Source organism: Anastrepha ludens, chromosome 5, assembly GCF_028408465.1.
Source record: "Anastrepha ludens isolate Willacy chromosome 5, idAnaLude1.1, whole genome shotgun sequence".
Taxonomy (NCBI): domain Eukaryota; kingdom Metazoa; phylum Arthropoda; class Insecta; order Diptera; family Tephritidae; genus Anastrepha; species Anastrepha ludens.
This window is the reverse complement of record NC_071501.1, coordinates 71,681,966-71,700,319: the sequence shown is the minus strand read 5'-3', so window position 1 is coordinate 71,700,319 and position 18,354 is coordinate 71,681,966. Positions and strand designations below refer to the sequence as shown.

At 37.9% G+C, this 18,354-nt stretch overlaps 1 protein-coding gene and 1 pseudogene across 1 annotated transcript in view; one reads left to right on the top strand and one right to left on the bottom strand.

Annotated features, from left to right (window-relative positions):
* The window catches only part of LOC128864754 (uncharacterized), a 260,399-nt gene extending 255,197 nt beyond the window's left edge, over positions 1-5,202 (bottom strand). Inside the window, exon 1 of the mRNA XM_054104510.1 lies at positions 4,463-5,202. Coding sequence (XP_053960485.1) covers positions 4,463-4,858 — 396 coding nt within the window. The 5' untranslated portion in view covers positions 4,859-5,202. The remainder of the gene's footprint in view (positions 1-4,462) is intronic.
* Positions 5,203-9,093: 3,891 nt separating this feature from the next.
* On the top strand, positions 9,094-9,193 carry LOC128865505 (U6 spliceosomal RNA; annotated as a pseudogene).
* Positions 9,194-18,354: the final 9,161 nt, after the last annotated feature.

The following is an 18,354-nucleotide window of genomic DNA, read 5'->3' as shown; positions in this document are numbered from 1 at the left end:
GTGGCTGTTCTCTGTCAGATACACCAATAACTACTTTAGCAAACAAACACATTTATGTACATATTCGTATGCGCTCTCTAATGCAAACTTAAACTCAGGAGGAATTTTTATAATGAACTTATAGGAATATATATGGGTATATGCGCCTGAAAGTATGTGGGAAATAGTTTTTGATATTTTAAGTCAATATTGATAGGACGCTTTTGAATAGAGTTTTTAAATTGTTTGTATTGTAGCAAGTTTTGAGTACGAAAGCAGGAGATGAAATTATAATTCCGTTTTACCTAAAGCTTGACTGAATTGCATGTCCTCGCCTGTGACTATTTAAAACTTTGTTGATACGTTGGATTTTGAGGAATATTTTGAAAGAGTTATAGTGCTACTTATAATTTTAATGGCTCTAAATACACTGTACTACTAAATCCGACTTTTTCAAAATAACAAAATTCCGAAAATGGCTGTAAAGTCTTCAACCTATTGCACATCCTTATGTTAGATCGGCATAGAAACCTGTGGTATTCTTAAATTTTAGATATTTGACGAGTTTACCAATTCTATGTTAAAAGCAACAAGAAACATTTGTGTGGAATATTTTAATCCTCTAACTACTCAATAGAGAGGTGTTTCTGGTCTCTTTAGGGGAAAAGAGCAAAAAATGCTCATAACAGAGGGATGTAACAGATTAAAATGTGCTACAAAAATATTTGCCATAATACCACATTAAAGTTCAAAATTGAATTTAAGTGCCTGAAACAAGTCGAAAGGAAACATTTTACGGCAACTTTTTCTTTCTTTTTCTTTTTTGTCGGGACAGGTTAGTAAGTATAGCACTCAGATATAATACAATTAAGTCCATTGTACTGCACTCGGGTTCCTCTTTTAATTTTCTTCAAATCTACCTGACCTTCAAAGAAATGTGATCAAATCTTGTAGCCCCAAGGAGTCAAGGTCGTCGCTTCTTAACACATCAGTGCCAAAGACCTCAACCTTGATTAGAACGAAGGCCGGGCAGACGCACAAAAAGTGGTCCGCGCTCTCATTATCCTCTCCTCATGCTGGGCAGAGTGCACTATCTGAGCTGCCTACCTTTTCCATGTGCTTCGCCCACAAAAGTCCAAGCAGCTGTCTACAGCCGTTTCTGCTTAATGACAAGAGGATCTCCGACAGTTTTGTTACGGCAACTTACCAACATTGAAATTTTACCAAAACAATTTTTTCAATACAGGCTCGGGAAATTAAAAAAAAATCAGCACTGAATTTTGAAATCGCACGTGCATCGTGCGTTTTTTTCTCAATCATCTCTCACTACTTCTCATTGCGGAGCCAAACTCAACTGCACAATTTCTTTGTTGCTCTTTTATGGCTAATTTTTCACTAACAGAGGTGGTCTACTATGGATACGTAATATGAATACTACATACAGAAGTGTAATTGATACATAATTTCCGTTGTGGCATTGCGTAATATTCCTGAAAGAGCGTTTGTATTAATAAAAATATATGAAAAATCTAATATAGTAATTAAAAAATATATAAATAAATAATAATAGATACACTTTTCTTAGCCTCTTAGCAAATACTGCCTTTTAATATGTATGGCGGATTTATAGGACCCACGTACAAATAAAACCACTACTTGGTCAAATCTGAGTGTATTACATTTTATCATCGTTTATATCAGCATGCGATAAAAATCATGCGAAATTTTGCTATCCAGGAAAAATTTCATGTGCTCGTGAACTCATAGATTTTCTGTTGTAACGCTGCGTACTCAGTTTTTCGTACTCATCAATTTAAGTTTTCAGAGGACTTTGAATAACCTAAACAGAGGTATCCACTGGGTATACTTTATTTCATAGGAGAAATGTTGAACTATTCTTGAATTGAGGTGTGGTGTACTACATATACTTTTAATATGTACATATATGTTTTCTCAAAGTAATTCATCAAATTTTGTACTTGCGAAAATTAAACAAAATCTTTATTTAATAGCTGGACACATCCTCTTTCGTTTGACATCCATTGCTGACGATGGCAATGTGACGCGCAGTTAAAATCTATTTTCTAAGCTCGATTTCGTAACCAATAAATAAAGGGGTCAGAAAAACTAAACGACAGATAAATATAAAATAACTACCTTTGCTGCTATTTAGCAGACGTTGATTGGCGAATGAGAGAGAAACAGAGAGGTGAGAAAATGCAAAGTAACCTTTCGCAACATCCATATTAATATAACTCTTACTAGTACTCTGGTCTGGTGGTGAGCGAGGACAAAACGAAGTACCTCCTGTCTTCAAACAAATAGTCGACGCACTCGCGTATCGGCACCCACGTCACTGTTGACAGTTATAATTTCGAAGTTGTAAAAGACTTCGTGTATTTAGGAACCAGCATTAACACCGAAAACAATGTCACCTTTGAAATCCAACGTAGAATCTCTCTTGCCAACGAGTGCTACTTTGGACTAAGTAGACAACTGAGCAGTAAAGTCCTCTCTCGATGAGCAAAACTAACATTCTACAAGGCTCTCATCATGCCCGTCCTAACGTATGGCGCAGAAGCTTGGACGATGACAACATCCGATGAAGCGACGCTTGGAGTGTTTGAGAGAAAGATTCTGCGTAAGATTTTTGGACCTTTGCACGTTGGCAACGGCGAATATCGCAGACGATGGAACGATGAGCTGTATGAGCTTTACGACGACATAGACATAGCGCAGCGAATAAAGATCAAGTGGCTACGCTGGCTGGGTCATGTCGTCCGAATGGATTCAAACGCTCCGGCTCTGAAAGTATTCGATGCGGTACCAGCTGGTGGTAGCAGAGGAAGGGGAAGGCCTCCTCTGCGTTGAAAAAATTAGGTGGAGAAGGACTTGGCTTCACTTGGTGTGTCCAACTGGCGCGCTCTGTTAAACTCGGCCAAAATCGCGTAAGCGATTATAGCGCCAATGAGGAAAAAGAAGAAGTTATATTAGTTTTATAATTTCGAAATCTCAAGCTATTTTAGAGTTTGTAAGGAGCAATAGAATATACATTTTAAGTTCTTGTACTCGTAAATTGATCTACAAATCATTTGTTCGTTCAGAGATGAAATACGTATCTCTCATCTAGATACCTTAGGGTGCCTGTCATATAACTCGAGTTGTACGTATCCAAAAAGTTTTCATTAGTTTTGCTCTACGTTCCCTTAGTTTTCCTGAGCCTACACCCTCAATGTATTCTAGATGCCTCCTTATCATTTTGAAATCTCTACAGTATCTTGAATTTCTTTGTCTTCATCTTTGATATTATTGAATGTGTTGTGGATTGCCTCTTCTGAAGCAAAAAAAATGTCATCCTGACCTTTATTTTTGAACGACTTTGATGTGCTCTTTTCGGTCTGGCCTCGTTTTTAGCACGATATTCGCTTGATTGGACGGTTGTTTCAGGGTCGTAAGCATAAATCCAAGTCTCATCTCCCGTAATGATGCATTTGAGCTTGTACTGATAGTCTGAAAGCATTGTTTCGCACACATCAACGCGACGACTTTTTTCCAAGGAATTGAGAGTTTTCGGTACCAAACGAGATTTGACTTTTCGTAGGCCCAAATGGTCTTTCAAAATGGTTTTCACAGATCCTTCTGATATTTCGATCATATCAGTAAGGTCTTTAACAGTCAACCGACGATTTTTGAGCACTAACTCCTTCACTTTATTGACGTGTTGGTCATCTGTTGATGTCGATGGTCGTCCGGAGCGCCCCAAGTGATCAACACGTTCTCGACCCTCTTTGAAGTCTTTGTACCACTTATAAACATTTTTCTGCGACATGGTCGAATCACCAAATGCCTTCTGCAACATTCTAAACGTTTCCGCAGCCGAAATTTTATTCCGCAAACAAAATTTGATGGCACTTCTCTGCTCAATCAAATCAGACATTGTAAAAATCGAAAAATGCACTCTTGGTCGTTTGGTAAACAAAAGCGTAAATATATTACTGATAATGACATTCACATGAAAGTTGGCCCATATGTTATTAACAGTGCTGCCAACTCATGAAAAAAATAACTAGAGCGAAATTTTAATCCCGCGAACTTTGACAAATAAATTCACCTTACTTTTTGTCCACAGTATAATTTCGACAATATTTGTTGTGTTCTCTTTGTAAAAGAATCATCCTGCGGTTCCATTGAATAATCCTGTACAACAATTTTTTATCGAGGAATTTATAGAAAAAATACGCTGTAAGAAATTGCTTTAGAAATTATATCTATCCCATTTAAGTATATTCCTATTTAAAATTGCTTCAATAAATTTTCGATTTTTGAGTTTCCAAGAAAAAGAAAAAAAACCTAAATATTATTGCTATATGTGTTTTTTGTTGTATGTGCTGTTTTTAACACATTTAATTTTCTTCTGCCATAGTAACACTTCATTATTAATAAATTACCATTTCCGTGTTTTTTTTTCATTTCTCACACTCACCTCGAGCTTCTGAAACCCCAACTCCAAATCGTACGCATCCAACTGTTCGCTGTGTCTGCGGCGATGACGCACTCCGTCGCCAGTCGTCGCCGCCGACGCCATAGCCTCGGCCAACGCACTTTCGGCGGCTGTCGTATATATGGCCATATCCGTGCCGCCCTCGATGCCGATACCACTACGGCCACCAAAACCCCCAACACCACCACCACCACCAGCATCGTCTTCTTCATCCGCACCATTAGCACCGTCACCACAGCCACGAGCATTGCTGTCATCGTCCGCCGAGACGTATTTATCGCGATCACGTTGTCCGCGCGATTTCTGTAAAACTGTTTGTCTGCAACGTGTTCCACAAGCGATTGCCGATATTTTACTAGCATAATAGTACATAGCCATGTGTCACGTTTGGATTGAGGTCCGGACGCGTTGGCCGGACATTTGTGTTTACTGGCGGAATATTGATGGCGTGCGACATGTGCGGGGTAAATGGCAAAATGGTTGGGTACACTGGTGTGGGGCCATGTTTGGCCAGTTTCCACAGATTTATTATTTACATAAGGTTTAAAAATTTATTAAAATTTCTTTGCTGAATTATTAATTGAATTTATATAAATATTTACATGGATTTTTTATTGACCTTTTTTGCTTTCAATTAATTGCGTTGCACTAAAGCTTTTTCTTTTTGACTAAACATTTTGTCACTATTGTCACTTAATTATTACAAATTCAAATTTGATTTATTAGTACTGGGATATTAATTTGTGCAGCAAATGTTTTTTCTTTTTGTTTTTGTTGATTGCCGGTTCTTTTACTTGCATTTTTGAATTTTTGCAGTTTACGCCTTCATTTCATGAAACTTTTCCACTGACATGAATTTGAAATCACCTGTAGAAAAAAAGAAAATTTCATTATATTTTATGCAAATTTACCTCTCTTGTACACATATACATAAATACATATGTACAATATATAATACACATATGCCTTTAATTTAGTTTTCTTATGACTTGTTGAAAAGAAGCTCTAATTTCATTGTTTGCTAAGTGACAAACTCAAAAAGAGACCAAACAAAGAATAACAAGAAAATATTAGAAGAAAAATAAATGGATTTAACTGCTCCAGAATGAAAATATTTTAAAGCTTCAAGAAGTAAATATTTAGTCAATCAATTCACGTACACAGCAAGCAGGCCATGGTAATCAACAAGTCAAAACTGCCAGAATGAGGGGAAGGCTTTAATCCTTTGCAGCATGAATATTTAAAATAAACTGTATAAATACAACAACCGCACGTGATGCTTGTCTTCTCATGGATGTTTATATGTAAGTGTGTGTATATTTGAATACTATACATGAAAATGGGTTGGGGTGCATCACAGTCGTAGCCATAATTGAGTTGACTAAGTTTTTGAAGGAGCAGACTGTTTTTTTATTTATTAAATAATCCACTTTTGTATTAGAAATGTCTTCAAAAAATTCTATTGCCTATAAAAATAACATTATATTATATTTCATATATACATACACAAGTTAACACGCCCCAGTCGCATACACGCCCCCTACGATTGCCTCTTACACGTGTCGCAGTGTCAGCACCTTCCAGTCTCATCGCATAGTATAAGGGGACACATTTAACTTCACCACATTATGAAATGAGAGACATTGCCAACTGCATTCTATAATACATGCGTAGAGATCAAGGTTAAAGCCTGTCTCTGACAACAGGTTATAAACCGGTTATGCGAGAACTGCGCCCCTGCTGGCTAACGAAGGTGGCAAGTAAGCAACGACCACAGCGATCAGGTAGGCGAGTTCGGAACGGGCTGCTGGAAAGCTTAAGATTAAGCTTAAAATTATAAATACAGTTTAAGAGTGGTTCCTTAGTAAGATTTGTTTTCTTTTGGGCGGCTAGCCCATTCATTTTTTTAAGTGTAGTCGATCGGAGATCCTTAACTTATACATATAGTTGGCGCTTACACCCGCTTTTCTGGTATTTGGCCAAGCTCCTCCTTCAATATGTGGGTTGCATTGTTAGGTTGTCCCACAAATGGAGGGACCTACACTTTCTAGCCGACTCCGAACGGTAGATATTTTGTTCTTTAATAGGGGCTTTTTCTTGACAGAAATAAATTCGGAGGTTTCCTATTGCCTACCAAGGAGCAACGCTTTTAACAAAAACTGTTTCCTTATTTGACATTTAATGGTAGGCGTTTCGAACGCGGGCACTACCGCATGGTAGTTACCTACAAAACCGTTGGGCTTCCGCGGCCGCGATGATAAAAATCTGATCGTCAAAATATAGCAATTATTTTTAATGAAATTTTTTCCAGTCAGGCAGTCACTTACCATTTTTGAGGTTATTACAGTTAATGGAAGGCCTTTCAAGGCCACCTGACTATCTGAAAGCATGCAGATGTGGAATACCGTCATTTTCAAACTGATACATTCCCACACACATATTTCGATGGCATGTATTTCTGCCTGAAAGATTGTTGTGTAAAAACGCATTGGAATCGATTTTCCGAATTAAGTTCTATTGATTTCCACCCCTGTTCCATCATCTTCTAATTTCGACCCGTCAGTAAACCGTATCTGGGAGTCAGTTTTGAAGATGATATATTTATTTCTCCTGGCCTATGTTTTATAATAAGAACTTGGAAGTTCCAGAAGAGACTGTGTTTCGGTGATTATATATATTAAATTATAACTATAAAGAATAGGGTATGCCTTCTCAGATCTTCAAATATGTTTTAAGATCCTCACCTTTTAGATCGGAGATGCCTTTCAATCTTAAAGCGCTCAAACTTGCTTCTTTACCAATTAAAATGGGAAACGACGGTATGCAACTCATGATGCAACATAACCTCAAATATTTGTAATTAAAAGTCGTTCTTTTTGCACTTTCAGTCTAGAATATTTTAAAAACGTGACTTGATGGAACCAATCTGAGGTCAAATTTATAATCAGTATTTTAAAAACCTTCGGAAAAGTGTCGGGTGGATATTGATTCAAAATTTATGTCAGCTTCTGTAATTGAAGATTTAAAATATCCAAAAGTATTCCACTGGGAAGCTGCTGGTGGTGGTGAAAGAAAAAAATGTATCCTTTTTATTACTAAGATGTGGTAGGGAAAGATTGGCATAGTTATTGCGACACTTCGAGTCCTTTTTGCGTCAGTTGCTCTGCCGGCTCTTGCGGGACTACGATTCTTGGTTCTTACTTCTTTTCTACGCCTGGTGATATAGCAGGCCTTGATATCAAAAATTTGATGAACTTCATCAGCAGCATAAAGCTGCACCACCGCAATCAGTCCCCAATTGTATTACACAAATACTCAACCTCTCCTTCTTTCCACCACCCTCTCGTCCCTCTCATTTCGTCCTATCGGTTTCCTTTACCTATTTTCCCTGACAATGGTATCACAAAAGATGAACTTTATTTATTTGTCCTAGTGAGCCCACTCTCTGGGCAACCATTATAACCTAACCTACTGCGCCAATCGAGGAAGAAGAGACACATTTTAATTGGCTTAGTCGATGAAAAGTAAAGTCGATGGGGTAGAGCGAATTATTTTCACGACTTCCAGAATAACAAGATCAAGGCAGTGAATCAATGGCTGTGCGTAAATTTTCATTTTAAATGTATCTACATGAACAACTGCGTCATCTGCCACTCAATCCATCGCTCAATACAGCAACTCCTTAAAAATGTTGAATCAAAGCCTACTCTCACTGTGAAAGCCTTTCTCTCCGCCAAATGTGCAAAAACTACACTTCCAGCCGTTCACTAGTTATGTAGTAGGCTATAAAAGTGTGCCAATCGAAAATTTTGAAATGTCTGCTCCTTTTAGACCGAGCGTCCCTCTGGCTACGGCTATGGCACATACTCGTAAATAGGCTGAGAAGGGGATACTAAAACATAAGGTTGAAAATCTATAAGTGCTTTTACTTGCCAGCCCGATTGTAAATTCTGAGCTTATGGCCACACATTCACACATGCCTACATACCGGCAAATAAATATTTAAAGCACACATAAACACATACACACACAAGTAGTTGTGTATTATGCCGTAATAAATTTCATATGCACATAAGTAGTTGCGGTCGACAGCCACAAAGTAACCGCATTCAACAGTCAGAACCGACTGGCAATTGGCTGCGAAGTTTAAGGAATTGAAGGATGTTGTGGACAGCAGTTAAACTGGCAGTTGGCAAGTCAGTAAGGCAATTTGTGTGTTGAAGTGATTTCTGTCATAGCTTTTAAATTAAGTTTACGAACAACGCATTTGAAATGAGTTAAAGCTACGTTGGCATTGATGTGCGCAGTTAAGGGCGTAAATGGTGAAAGTCAGATGAGTAGTAAGCAGCAAAGCAAAGCGTTTGTTGGCCTTTTTTTAGTAAGGCTTAGATTTATCAAATGCGATATGTGCCCGCATTAGCCGAGCATCTTTGTGCGTGACTACAGTTTGTTCCTGGTTCAATGCCCATTGTGAACATGAAAGGTCAAGTGATAGGCAGATGTGGTTTATTTTTAAAAGCAGTCACCTCTGCTCCCATGTCCTGAAGCTCTGAACAAAGGAAATGACAAATTACCGCGTGCGTTTATGCCATGAAGAAACTTCGTACAAGTTTTTGCTTCAGCAGCATATATACGAAAATTAGAACGCTACAGAGAAGATTAGCATGGCCCCAGTGCAAGTATGATATCGAAATCGTGACATCGCAACTTTTGCACCGATTGACTACACAGAAATATCCAATCGCTTGTACATGGATACTAAGTCAAATTTTCATTCGTCTAGGAACTTAAAATGATAAAACAAAACAGAAATATTATTGTAATGCAGTTTTTTTAACTGGTAGATAATTTTATGGCATTTACTTTGTTGTCTACGAGTTACATGGTCCATTTGATTAGTTAAATTTTTGACTACATTTTCCGTTCACAAATGACAAAGGTCAACAAGTTGGGAACAACAACGAATCGACATTTCGACACCTTCTTCAACACTTCAAGTGCTCTATGCACAGACTTATTTCTTTCAAAGTAAATTTCCACAGTTAAAAAGCGTTGCTCTGATGTTAAACGTTTCATGATGACTTGCCAAGCCCTACAGAACAGAAATGTCAGCACAGTTTGCCATTATCAGCTATCAAACCATAGTTCCCATGCAGCTCAAAAAACACCCGATATTTAAAACTATTATACAGCATGTTTATTCAAAATTGCACGTATAGGCGGTATTGTATTAATAGAAAATTTGATCGAAAAATGCGGATTAAAAAAATTAATTTTAAGAACGATTGAGTTGCAAGCCCTGACAGCTAAGGTTTTGTGTCTTTTTAGTTGCTGATTTTTTTGTTATAAATGATTATAAAAATAAATAAATGAGGCTATCAGAAGAGTTCTCTGCTATTGCGCGGCTTCATAAAAGTAGTATATGGTCCTTCCTTTTTAGGACAACGATAATATGCTTAAGGGAAAATGAGAGCAGATGTCAGCCAAATAGTTAGCAAAGGATGTCAGCATCAACTATAAATCAATAGATGGAACAGAAGTGGTGGGCAGTTATTGCATCCAAAGTGGAGTGATATGTTACGATCAAGGAGCTAATATTATTATACAAGTATAGTGGTGGACAATATAATAGGAACGAAAAGTTATTACTATTTATTTACTTTTTATAAAAATATCAACAATATCAAAAAATTCAACAAATTTCAAACTTCTAGTAAAACTATGTGTAAAAATTAAAAAAAAAAAATGTATAATATTCGGCAAGTTTAAAGTCGCTCAAAACTCGCGTTGATTTGTGAAAAATTTTTTTTTTTTTTGAAATTTGTTCTCGAAATTCTTTTTATATCTCTTCTTGCTGGCGCTCTAAGATAATTCAATGAGATCGAGTTATATTCCGCTTGACTTTTCGGTTTAGATATTAAATTTTATAAATCTCTCAACTCTTTTTTTAATTATTTTATTTAACTTAAGTTCATATTAGCTCTAAGTGGTTTGTAAAAATTATAGATTTGAAATAAACGAAATATGAAAAATGCTCAATACCGTCAACAAAACAATTTTTATTTCAATCGGGCGGGTAAAAATTCGCTGCAAAAAACTATACTTTGTTAAATGTTGTTAAAAAAGTTTCAAATTTTGAGCTAAAAAAAATAAAAATAAAATGAATTAAAAATAAATAATTGACCAACACTTGGCAATAGGTCGCGCTGCTACTATTTTGACTGCCACTGTACGTTCTTTGTGCTTACGGCCTTTATTGGATGTTTGGCCCAGCTCCTCCTCCTAATTGCGCCGTGCGCCTTGATATTTCTCCACGGGGCTTAAAGTTGTATGCTTTAATATGGCAGAAATACACTCGCAGGTTTCCTATTTCCTGCCGTAGGGCGACCGCTATTATCCTTACTGTATATTCTGTCACTTAGTTTTCATGCCCGGAGAAACTTGTGCGTTATTGAATGGTAGTCACGCACTAATCAATTCGGTTATGGTGGCCGCCGCACATATTTATATACAAGTGATCAAAATAGTAGGTAATCACACGATATTTTGATCAGTTTTGATTATTTTCATATTTTTTTTTAAACTAGTTCATTCTTTAACATCATCATCATAGTATCACAGATCGGTGTGAATTATTGCTTCCGCTAGAATTCGCCTCCTCGTTACTCGGTCTTCAATTTTTCTTTCGTCATGAGATATGCCCATAGTTCTTATGTCTTCTTCTATGTCATCTCTCCATGTTTTTCTCTGTTAACCTCTTCTCTGTCGCCTTGTGGATTTGCTTCGAAGATCTTTTTTAAAGTTCTGTCGTTGCTCTTTGACAGAATGTGACCGTAACATTAAATTCTTTGCACTTTAACGTGTCTAATAAAGTTTGCACCTCTGATAAGAGTGTCTAACTTGTCATAGTACCGATTGCGGTAGGTACCATCTTCGAGTCATACAGAGCCATATATCTTTCTGAGAATTTTTCTTTCGCAAAAATTAATTGATCGACTTCATTTGATTTCAGCACCCAGACCTCGCAACCATATGTGAGTGTTGGTCTTATGAAGGTTTTGGATATTCGAAGCTTCAGGTTTATGGAAGACAGTCTGGAAGTTGTCAGCAGTTGTGTATGCCTGAAGTAATATTTGTTTGCAGCTGTATAATGTCTGGTGTGGCAATTGAAGTATCCTTCGGCGTACCCAGCAAAACTCCAAAACCTAAATTCATTGACTTTTTCGAAGTTATAGATGCTCATTTTCGTGCAGTTCATTCTTTAGCAACAAGCTTTGAACGGCATTTGTAAAACTTCGAATAAACTTCATCCTAAATGTTTAATCAAAATTAAAAAAAAAAAAAACAATATTATAGCCCATTAAATTTTAGTAGAAAAAAGGTCATGTTTTAAGTAGTTCGAAATTCTCGATGATTTTTGATAATTTTTCGTCTGAAGGTGTTGCGCATTTTCTCCATAATGACGAAAGCACGATTCGTGTTTTAATACGAAGAGAATGCGATACATTGGGATTGTATGCGTACTTGCAGGAAGAAGAAAGAAAAAATGTTTCTAATAAGATCTGCCTCTGCAGAGTCCTTACTGAACCTCTTTTTCATTGAAGCATAGAAATACCTGTTTAGTAGGAAATCAATCAAAAAGGAGGAAATTTATTTACGAAATATAACTGAGATCAATGATGCATAAAAAAGCGTAGTCGAACAAACAACACCACCTAGTGGCGCCTGCTGACCTCCCCACTTGATCAGTGAACATTGGAGTATTTTTCTTTAAAATCGGTATCTAGGTGTATTATATAATACCGCAATTTCTACTCATATATGGTACATACACTCGTTTGCAAACCAAATACCTTTGTGCTTAATTAGGCCTCGCCCATAAATCACGCAGGCATTAAAACTTCGAATATTATTCTCTGGGGAACAATTTCATGGCAAGAAATGAAGCTCAGTAGAAAAATCTCACGCATCTCGTATGAAATCTGGGTCGTGTATAAAAGTAGACCCTTGCGTGTTGTGTTACCACGCACAAGCTCAGCCATTGAGGCATGCAAGAGCTCATCAATGGCTAGATAAGTTAAATTGACTTGTTATTATATGCAGTATATAAATTAAATGGACGAATAGCTAAATTATGAGAATTTTTGTCTTGGATGTTTTTGTGACTACGTGCCTATGAGTATTAGGGCGGGTAGATTTGAGCAATAGAAAAGGTCTTTTTATGTCGCATAGCAAATAAAATGAGTAAAAATATCCTTCTGAGGAGTCTATCCATTTGTGGCACAGCAGTCTTTAAAGGTAACGCCATCTCATTATGGTTAATGGCAATATGGAATAACTTTCACAATTCTCAACCAATATTTGTCGCCAATTACGTTTTCTAAATATCTATTTAATACAATTTCAACTACGCAGCGTTACTCACTGAAAAAGTGACTCCGATATAGTGCCGCTTAGCATTGAAAATAATTTATCAGTAAAATTTATCAGCTTCAAACAAGTTCTCTGATAGTTGTCTGTTTGATGAGGATTGGTCCAAAATAAATATAAAAAAGAGTCATCACTTCGGCCAAGATGAGAATTCGGGCGAGGCGTTCACACCCATATGTGTTTTAATAGGTGAAAGCTGTGATTTCAATGAATCCGTCCAAGATGAGGCAAGGCATCAGGTAGACTAATCGAAGAAAGTGTTAATAAAGTCATGGAATTTGTTGAGTCGGACCAGCATGCGAGTACTTATTTAATCGCTCCAGAAACTGAAGATTAACCAAAGCTACGTTTGCAACCATTTACATGATGCTGGGTTCGAGATACATGTCTTCGTACGGGTGATACACGAATTTAAGCACAATAACTTTAGGGGCCAAATTGATGCCTGTGTGTTTTTGCTAAAACGTTAGAAAAGTCGATTCAGTTTGGGAGCCCATGGTAACTGGTAATGAAAAAAATGTAACATTCGAGAACAGCAGCCGTAGAATGTCGCAGTTGAATTATGGTGAGCTGAGCCAAAGGACGGGTCATAGGCAATATTCTTGGTTCTCAAAGTCTTATTATTAATTACTTTGCTTTGTAATTTGTCTGTAAGAGACTTTTTGTTCATAGAGTAAATAAGTAAATGAATAACTAACTAAATTAATTAAAACAATTAGTCCAACAATTCAACCGATTGAATAGAAATGTCTGGAATTGTTAAGTAGGAAAGATGTTATGATTGATTAAAATAGTGGCAGACCTCGCACATCTTTAACGATGCGCCAGAAGTTTATAGAGCTATGAGGTGAGATTGTACGCTCTCACTTGGCACAAAGCGGTTCTCTCACTTTTTAAAGCAATTGCGGAGTTTTCTTAGCAAACAAATCTGGCCTCAGGAGGCTGAGTTGGTGAGCTTTTTTTACTAAGACATGCAGAAGACATCTTCAAGTGGGGAATTTCGAAAATGACTTCAAAATAAGGAAAAGAATCGAACTAAACGGCATTTATTTCATTTATATCGGAATTATTCAAATTATACAAGGTAGCACAAAATGAATCACCCTATCGGAAGATTTATAATTTTTGCAAATGGCGTCGTACGTCAGTCATATTTGACAATTGTGAACTAAGCAACTGCAGTACACAAACAGCCAAGCAACGAAGCACGTAAAGATTCAAATAAGGATTTTTTAAGGATTTTTTTTTTGCCTTGTGTAAAAAAGTTATTTTAAAACAAAATGGGACGATTATCTTTGCGCCACCTTGTATTTATTTCAGCTTCAATATAATGCGAAAAAATGCTCGAATTTTTTTTATTATATTGGATCAAAAATATTCAAATTTATATTTATGAAAGCAAACACAAATTCATGCAAATTCATTGAGAATATTCTTAAAATGTTTGAACTAACTAAATACTATAGAAGTGTGAAAGAAGTCATGCTAAAAAAGCAAAAAATTCTCTTCGCCTTGTGTTCACTGGCGACTACTTCGCCCAAAAATGTTACGGTTTCGTTAGAATGCTAGCAAATGCCAGTATATGGTAAAGTTGGAGTAGATTTGTATTACATGGAATTTTTATTATGTACATACTATGTATTTGGTGAATGCAGCAACCAAAATACGGCAAAGGAAATGGCAGTGGATCGGCCTCATGCTGAGAAAGAGCGACGACAACGTTGCTAAACAGGCCCTGCGTTGGAATCCTTTTCAACAAGCCGGTGCAGGAATTGGCAGATCGAGTACCACCTGGCGACGCTATACAGATGTAGAAATGGAATCTCTTGATGCAACGTGGAAAGAACTGGTTTAGCTAGCCCTTAACACGTTCGTTAGCGAAGAGGAGTAATTGACGTTCTATGCTCCAGATATGAGTTGAACGAACCTATGCGAGTATATGTATTGTAAGGGCTTGAATTGGGATGCGGACCCAAGCTATGGTATCTAAATTGATATTAGCTTTATCATTTATCAGTAAGGTGAACTAAAAACGTTCCATTCTAATGCATGTACTTATAAACTTGTATACACTCAGCCCCTATACATTAACATATTTATACATATGTTTATTTGCTAACTTAAATCCACTTGGGCTTTTTTCGAAATATAAATCACTACAGAGAAAGAAGGGTGTGTAGTTTCGCAGAACAAAAAATGTCTTCCCACACCCCGTACACGCATCTTCTATTGGCATTTTGCTACTAAGAAATTTCCCGTTTCCGTTTTGCGTTTGCCTGTATGTCGTATTCAGAGCATGCAGTACATTCTGTCAAAAAAGTACCGGGTTAGTATTAAAAGTTCGTGGTAACAGGTCTGATTTGTAAATTTTGAAACACCAAAATGATAGAAAGCGTATTTTTAATAGCTCTTGCCATTCGGCAGACAATTGCAAACCTCCGAGTGTTTCACACGTTTTCGCGCATTTCACACGTTTTCTTACGCTCACCCAATCAATCGCAGCAAAAAAGTAATATAAACGGTAGTTATGTTGATTTTTGCTTACATCACCAATACAACCTCAGTTTTCTTCGACCTCAGTCGTAAACAAACCGCTGTCATAACCTCTATTACATCAGCAAATCAGCTGATTCCTTCAAATTAATTTGCTTAGAGCCAAAGGTCACAGAACTTTGCTATGTAGTACTTTTCGTGAGGAATGAAAGAAAGCATTTATAATAATAGTTTTTAAAGATGCCAACAAAAATGATGTGTCCGATGTGACCGATAGTTGGTTTATTTTCAAACTTACCACAATTGCGAAGATTGAGTGCCAAGCGGGTTAGACGAAAATTGTTTTTTGTTAGAAAGCAGGGTGAAAGTAGAATACATTAATTTCTGAGCCAATCCTCAACTGTTTTAATGTTTATTTTCGATTTTATAACATTCAGTGGCGAAGCTGGAAATACCCCTGTCATGCGATGTGCTACCGAGGAAGTATTCGAGTGAATTTAAAAACATGTTTTAGTCCTATCTTCACAGTTTTGCCATACAGGGCCATGTCGTACAAAAACACGGGAGATATAAAAAAGATTACAAAATTTAAAATGACCAACAAAGCAGAGCAGGGATCGCTCATAAATATGAGTTAAGGGGTGTAAAGAGGATTTAAAAATCTGAGGAAGCAGCTATCAGCATTCTATAACCTCAATTCCTACTCTGACCTTCACATGGAGGACCCTGTTAACCTGAGCAAGCGTAGCAGAAGACTAGGTATTCAATAAAAAAAATATTGATTGATTGATTGATTGAATCAATGATGAAATTTTACAGTCGACACTCCCGCCAAGGCTGAAGAGGTGGACCGCGAATTACCTGAGTGGTCGTCACTCGTCGGTGATATTTCGAGACCAAACTTCAAAACAGAGAAAAGTAAAGCAAGGAGTACCGCAGGGTGGTGTCCTTTCACCCTTGCTTTTCAATTTCTATATTTCGAAACTCTCCCAACCACCAGAGGGAGTCTCACTGGTCTCAAACGCCGACGACTGCACGATAATGGCGTCTGGCAATGACATTGATGGCCTATGCTTTAAAGTAAACGACTACCTCGCCCGCCTTTCTCGCTTCTTCACTGCGAGAAACTTAAAACTTTCTCCCACTAAGTCCACGGCGACCCTTTTTACCACCTGGACAAAGGAGGTCAAGCTGCAACTTCCGGTGAACGTCGATGATACCCCAATACCGACGGTTAATAACACCAGAATTTTGGGAGTCACCTTTGACAGCTTGCTCTCCTTCTCAGCGCACACAACCGCTATTACAACGAGAGTACAGAATCGCAACAAGGTCCTCAAGTCGCTCGCCGGCAGCACTTGGGGCAAAGACAAAGAAATGTTGCTGTCGACTTTCAAAGCAATAGGCCGACCGGTTCTCAACTATGCCGCGCCTGTCTGGTCGCCTGGAACCAGTGATACGCAGGGGACGAGGCTCCAGACCTACCAGAAAACTGCCATTAGGACCGCGACAGGATGTCTCCTGATGTGCCCAATTCAACACTTACATGACGAGGCTCACATGCTCCCTGTTAAGGAGCTCAACAAAATGTTCGGCAAGCAGTTTCTGCTAGGGTGTCACCGTAGGCCTCACCCATGCAGACACCTGCTCGAGCCTGAGCCACCTCCCAGGCACATCAAGAGACACTTCCTCAACTACGTGGACGAGATCCAGGACAAAACAGACAGACCACTCCAGGATCAGACAGTGTGCAGACAGGCCATTAACGACATTCATCGGGAGACCCTTACCACCTTCTTAAGCTGCCGACCCCTGAATGCCGTTATCGGAGCCCAACCAGCACCTATTGCAGACGAAGAGCTCCAGCTTCCCCGAGAGTCCCGCGTAACCTTGGCACAATTACGTTCTGGATACTGTCCAGCATGTGAAGGCACCCCGATCGACACTAACCACCTTTTCACATGCCCCAACAAACCCACTCATCTAACACCTCTCTCCCTCTGGACACAACACGTCGAAACAGCCAGTTTTCTGGGCCTACCGTTAGATGAGCTAGACGAAGACGACCGGTAATTATACTACACTGACAGGGCGAAGATACTGCTACAACAACAACAACAACGAGGTATTCAATCCTGGTAGGTCCCATGGTCAGTACTAACGAGAGGTAAGTTTCGAAGGAGGGCTACTTTGACATATGCAATTTAAAGGTCTCCCGAAGTTCGCAGCGTCCGCTTCGTGGAGAGTGGCTTAAAAAGGCGTTTGTTCTGTTGCGGCAGCATACACGTCGGATTTGGAGGTGCAGAATTTGGTTTTATATAAGAATACTCATACAACTGAAATATCAGAGACTTTTTTCCATTCGAGGCAAAAGGAGTTGATGATGATGAAGTATAAGATACCGTACACGTTTTCCGTTTTGACTTATTACATTATTACTGGCGTTCAATTTGAGTTTTGAGTTTTAGTGTATTAAGAGACTTATGGCAGAACTACATGGCAAATATTTTTGTGGTACATTTTAACCCGTTATTGTTATCCTTTGTTACTAGTATTTATAACCCTTTCCCTCAAAATAGACAGATACTACTTTTCGCTGCTCAATTTACGGTACTTTTTTAACAGTCTTTAATGGCCCTTACTCATTCAGTATTTTGCATGAGTTGCACAAATTCCTCACATATGCGCACATACATACATTCATACATATGTATGCATAAAAAACAAGATTCTTATATAAGCCACAAGCTCAGTAGCAATTTTTCGCTTACGCATGGCTTTATTTACTTAATAAAAACGTATTGGATATTCGTTTATTTCGAATGCGCTTTTTTACTTTTTGTTTAATTCGCTCGCCACGCAACGCGACGCCTAATATTTGTAACTTTTTCAATTTCCTTACATTACGCAAAAGTTCGCTGAAACTACAACTTGTTCGATTACTAACAACA